This window comes from Mus caroli, chromosome 8 (assembly GCF_900094665.2).
Source record: "Mus caroli chromosome 8, CAROLI_EIJ_v1.1, whole genome shotgun sequence".
Lineage (NCBI taxonomy): Eukaryota > Metazoa > Chordata > Mammalia > Rodentia > Muridae > Mus > Mus caroli.
In genome coordinates this window covers 39445349-39451348 of record NC_034577.1, presented here as the reverse complement: position 1 = coordinate 39451348, position 6000 = coordinate 39445349, and the positions used below count along the sequence as shown (strand labels likewise).

Here is a 6000-nt window from a genome sequence, read left to right as displayed (position 1 = left end):
AGATAGGTGATCACTAATTACTTTTGGAAAATAGCCAGTTTCGAGGCAGCACTAGATGTGGTGCTTTGGCTGATGGGTAATATTTAAGTAGAGGATTTAGCAAGCAGGCTTTGGTAGTGATAGACGTTAAAATACTCCTCTGAGTATTTCTCCATCTGTGTGTCAAGATAACACAGACAAAATGCTTCAAACTATTTTTAACTAATTCCTTGGAATAAGACAAGGTCTACATAAACACCAGTGAGAAGCCGAGGTACTTTCAAGCAAAATTTATTAGGTATCTACTCAAGAAAAAAACACAATGACCTTTGCTTGTAAGAATTCAAAGTCAGTTACCTGAAAGCCAGGTGTGAATTTTTTTTTTCCTTTTAAAATCAGATACAGAGAGTAGAAACAGCAATTTTTCTTAAATAGAACAGGCAACAGATTTGAAGTTTTGTTTTCATAAATGGTGTGAAAAGGTATCCATTTATCAGCAAAGCTGCATGTGGCTGGCTGGCTGACTGAGTTTCCAATCCCAAGCGTTTCGAATATAAAACTGGTTGTGAACTTGATAGTAAAGTGGATTTCTCGAAGATGTTTCTTTACCTCCTGCCCCCAACAATGCTCCCCTGTAACTGGCGTTTATGTGTATTTCAGATTAGTTACAAAGATCTTTCCGATTCATAGAATTTTGTGTGGATGCTATCTTTCAGATTCACATTTACTTGTGATCTGTGAAGATACCACGAAGGGCAATCTGCTGAAAGAGTTTAAATTCGGTTTAAGTGCAGGATAAAGAACAAATTGGGAGATCTCACTGTTCTTTTTGAACAAGTAAATAGTCTGTACAAAAAAAAAAAAAAAGAGAGAGAACAAACATATGTACAAAATATGCTAGAGTGTAAGTGTTGTATAAGATCAAGCATTGCCCATGGGAGAAAAGCCATAAAAAGTTTTGTCTATAAGGTGCTAAAGATGAACAGGTCTTATGCAAATTCATTTGAAATACAAAGCTAAGTCTCAGGCTATGTGGAATGCAGGCACCGTAAATCCATGAAATCTCTCAGGTTTGGTATTATTTTGTAGATCTGTTTTGGGGACAGGAACACAACCTGAATGATTTAACCATTATTTCCAAAAGTGCCCAGTGTATTCCTAGGAAGTATTTTACACACACCAGAAAAAAAAATCAGGCTCAACACATATATATTCCTGTCTGCAAATGGAGTCAGGATTCTGGGTCTCATAGAAGAAAAATAATTATTGTAGTAAAAATAGTTGTATTGATCATAATCCTTGCTAAAGCCAGCCTTAACACTTAGGATGCTCCTGAAGTACTCTATAAAATAATGTGGGATTCTTTTATATTTCCATAAAATGTACAACATAGCATATGAATGATATGTCCTCCTACTATCTCAAATGTGTCAGTGTGCACGTAGCGAAACTTACTGACTGTATCACTTCCATCTCTCTGCCTAACTCACTAACACTGCTTTTAAGTTTTAACAGGTAAATAAACCACTAAGAGCTTGTTGTTCACGATGCCAATGATTACATTTTAGTACACAAAACAGCAATGCGAATTCACAACACAATTTGTCCTGTAGTGTGGCTAAGCCTTTTATAGTCTCGTAACAGTCGACCAACGGTTCTTAATCGCTCGCTGTTTGCACCTCTAATAAGCACAAAAAAACGTGGGCAGGGAAAAGACTCCCCCCTCCCCCCATGTGAAAATGTAATGCACTCAACAAAAAAATCACACTCGTCCCAGTGAACTTTCCTACACGCTCCTGATTTGTAATCACTGTGCATGAAACAATGTATATAACAAGTGCAGGCAAAGAACAGCTGAAGTATAATTGTCAGATAGTGTAAACCAGAGCATTAGGCAAACTCAAGGAAAATGAACTGCCAAGCTGAGAGTGAAAATGAGAACCATAGAAAAAAACAAAACAAAACCTTCTGGCTTCCTGAGGACGGTACACCTTCCAGAGAGGTGACATTCAGCCATGACACCAGACAGTCTCCTGGAGAGTCTCTCTCTTTTTTTTCCTCTTTCTTTCTTCCTTAATTATTTCACTTTTTAAAAGTACGATCATGTTCATTCTGATTCCGTACACAGGCATTTCAAAGTTCAGGGCAGAAAGCAGGAAACTGCATATTTATGTGGGCGTGAGCTTGCCGTTTCTCTAAGGCTCCCAGCCTCCCCAAGGCTCCCAGCGGCAGGCAGTCCCTCCTGCTGGTGATTTGGTGGCTGGCGGCAGGTGGAGATGGTAATGGCCGATTGGGAACCGTAAGGCATGGCAGCAAGGGGCCTGCTGGGATGTTTCAGGTGGGTTAATGCAGATGTGTGGCTGAAATGTGGCGTAAAGTAGGAGTGAGGTGAGTCACAGCCTTTTGACATAGTTTCCGGGAAAAGTACCAAAGAATTTGGTTCTTCTTGAAGTTCCTGAAAACAGAAGCAATAAATGAAAAGGTATGTAACAGCGATGGAATGTCAGGTCCTAGGTCAGTGTGAAGACTTTCTGCCTACAAGGGTTCGCTGAGAATGTAAGCTCCCAATAGTCTGGGAGGGAATAAAGAAAACTCACTTTAAGACAATAGAAAGAGAAAGCAGGCAACTTAATTGTCTTGCCCGATTGTAGTCATCTTTTCATGAGCATAAAGGATAGATTTCCATCACACTGAGCTAAAGGGGCAAGCCCAGCCTCTCAATCTAGAAATCACGCAGAAGAGCTGGGTGGTAGGACTTGGCTCACCACGATGCCAAACAAGGAGTAAGAGATAACTGTGAGCTTGCAGTGTGGCACAATGACCCATAAAGCACAGGGGTTGATTCGGGAGCCAGAGGCTACCTCTGCAGTACCACACCGACCACTACATTGATGCTGCCAATATCACAAGTGTTATAATCTCACAGTCAGTGCTACCTCAGTTGCTAAATAAAAATGGACTGCTACCCTCCTTAACAAAATATAGAATTTTGAGCAATAGAAAAATCACTACATTTAAAGATGTGCAAGAGTGACCACTACTCTTCTAGGCATGTGGAATGGAGTCCGACTATTTGAGAATGATTTCCAACATGGTTTTGATTTCAAATGATACAGTTCTTTGGGTGGTTTCTACTAAGTCTGGACAATACATTCTTTTGCATTTTAGCATAGTAGATTGGGTAGGGCCTCTAAAATTCCATTTCTCATTAACATTGTATAATTTATTGGTTTGGTTTGATTCCTATTCCTGCAAACCCTGTATGTAAACCACTCCCCTTTTCTTCCAGATGGTGATTAATACAAACAGTAGAATCTAGCACACGTGTCTGCCCGTGTGGCCTCTGTTCTTGCATTGTCTCAGCTCTGCTGGACCAGTCTAGAGAGAGCTTTCCTTCTTTATATTTTTAATTTTTTTTGTTTTTCAAAATGTTTATGTATGGGTGTCTGAATGCACATCTCTGCACGGCATGTCCACAGGGCTTATGGAGGCCAGAAAAGGTGTGAGGTCACCCTGAACTGGAGCTATAGACAGTTCATAGCCAGCACGAGTGCTGAGAATGGGGCCCAGGTTGTCGTTCCCACTGAGCATCTCTCCAGCCCCCCTTAATCCTTTCCTCTTCACTTCTTTCCTTTGTGTCTGGGCGTACACTTTTGTCTACAAATATTTTCACAGAAGACCTCATGTCGCCTCTTCATCATCTGCCTTGTTCCTTCCCCATCCCTTGGTGCTGGGGACCCCGGAACAGTTGAGCAGTGGGGAATGTTAAGCTTGCTCTTGGCTGAGTTTTCAGTCTTTAAGGTGGTAACTACTATTGGCTTGCCTTTGAAGTGGCAAGGAAGGGAGTTTTCCCTTCTACTAATGGAAGCAGGGATGGACGGACAATCCCTAGACTTAGGACTGCTACATCAGAACCAGCAAATGGGTCAGGTTTCCTTTCATCTTGCTCCCCATCAATTGGCATCTCCCCTGTTGACTGACTTCCATTGAACACTGTTGAACATTACAAGGAACTTTTTGTTACTGCTATTGTGACATCACAGCCATTGCTTGCTATTTAAGGAAATTTTCTTAGTTTGGTTGAATCAAGACTAGCAGAAAAATCACATATAACAGAAGCAATAAATGCTATACTCTATTAAAATGCAGGGCTGCAGGAGTATATAACACAGCATGAATTCACAGAGAGATCGATTATCAAAGCGAACCACGCACTTGAGCAAACTCACATAGGTGATAAAAAGAGCTAAATGTATCCAAGAATAAACAGGCACGTACCCACAAACCATCCGTCATCACACTTTTCCATGACATCAATGACATCACTTTCTCTGAGTTCCAGCTCATCTTCATTCCTAGGAGTATAGTTATACAGAGCCTGAAACCTTAAACAGGACAAATGCGCACGTTTAATTTACTTCACATCTTTGTGAAACTGGAGAAGTTAGCACAACATGCTGTGTTAAGATTGTTCAAATCTTTGCTAAACATGTAAAGTCAATGGAAGTGTTCAGATGCTCATGAGAATCAAACCCCCAACCCTCCCATTTTCATAACATTTCAAAACTTACAATGAAATTCGGGGGAAAGTTATAATATTCATGAATCAGGCAAAAGCATTTTGTCATTCATATGCCAGACTTGCTCTTTTAAATTGTCTAGACATAGAATGTCTATCATTCAGATGCTACTTAACAATATAGAATATACATTTAATTGTATTTGTTTTATGCAGCTTGCAGCTATGCCAACAAGAGAGATTGCAGATTTATCCAGCTATAACCATAAACAAACAATGGAGGCATAGAAATTGAATTCTCAAATGATTCTATATCGAATTGTATAGAATTTCAAACATGCATTTTGTAAATAATGAGGTAGAAGTTATTATAAAAGGAAGGCTATGTTTATCACAGGAAATCCTTCAAAGCAGTACTAGTATTATAATCTGAATAAGGATTTGAGATTTGAAGACGTGATGCAATTCACCTTTGACCTCCAGTCATAGATGAGGCTTCATTCATGGTCATCCCTGACCCAGCCAGCTGGTAGATTATAGACTTTTAAAACTGTGTCCGGGTAGAAGAAAAACTGTGCTTGAGTTAAAAAGTCCCCTTTGAATTAATTGTGTGTGTGAGAGAGAATTACCGAGAGAGTGCTGCCATTTTGTTTTTCTTGTCTGAACTCTTTAAGAGACAGATGGTGACAGTGAATCTCTTTGACATCCACATCTAGGACTGTTAAACTTGGTGAGTGTTAGCATGGACTAGAACCTTGGAAAGCAAAGACTGATATTACAGAGGCTAAGAAAGTTGGGAAGAATTTGATATGCTGTTGGAGGGGAAATTTTATGATGTAACTTATCTATCACAGCTATAACTGGAAAATTAAAAGGACTGGTAAATTTGTTTCCATTGCTTTTTATAACTGTCACACAAGTGTGCTAATGCAAGAAAATAACAACACCCTGGGGCACTATGGATTTATTTTAGGCCACCATTAAAAAGTAGACAAGAGTGAATTCTTTTGGAATAAGAAGGCTTTACTTCTAATGACTTTATTGAGCTGGAAAGAAAATCATATTTTGTAGAATAACGCTGACCTAGTACTGGAATTCAAACTCTGTGCTATAAATGTGCAACAGCCTCACTGGCTCCTCACTACACTCTTGAGTGTCTCCTGATGATGGGATGCAGATAAAGTTGGCTCCAGGGAGTTCTAGGAAAGAGCTTAGCCTTTCTGGAGCCTGGTATCCAAGTTCCCACATTAGAGATTTCTTCCCTTCTTAATAATGTTCTCTTCTAGTGGGCAATTTCAGTCATTTACATACTTTGAGCCATTTGGAATCTGCTGAGGTCTTTTGTTGGGAGAGGCTTCAGCCTGTGGTTAAGGCGAGAAACAAAGCCAGACCCTAGAAGAGGTGGCAAGTAAGACTGGGCGGAGCCACCTCACTAGGATGCCGGCCTGGGGCCCAGAAAAGAGAGAAGAGGAAAATCATTGTGTTATTCACGTGTTCATCTG

The 6000-nt window shown here is 40.1% G+C and overlaps 1 protein-coding gene across 17 annotated transcripts in view; it reads right to left on the bottom strand.

The window, feature by feature from the left end:
• Positions 1-254: 254 nt before the first annotated feature.
• Sorbs2 (sorbin and SH3 domain containing 2) overlaps positions 255-6000 on the bottom strand; it is a 200440-nt gene continuing 194694 nt past the window's right edge. For 15 of the 17 annotated variants that reach the window (XM_029480975.1, XM_029480969.1, XM_029480970.1 and 12 more), the window contains 2 exons: positions 4258-4364; positions 255-2434 (listed from right to left, as the gene is read on the bottom strand). In XM_029480975.1, coding sequence (XP_029336835.1) covers positions 2373-2434; positions 4258-4364 — 169 coding nt within the window. In that variant the 3' untranslated portion in view covers positions 255-2372. The remainder of the gene's footprint in view (positions 2435-4257; positions 4365-6000) is intronic. The other 2 variants (XM_029480977.1, XM_029480982.1) reach the window with 1 other exon arrangement.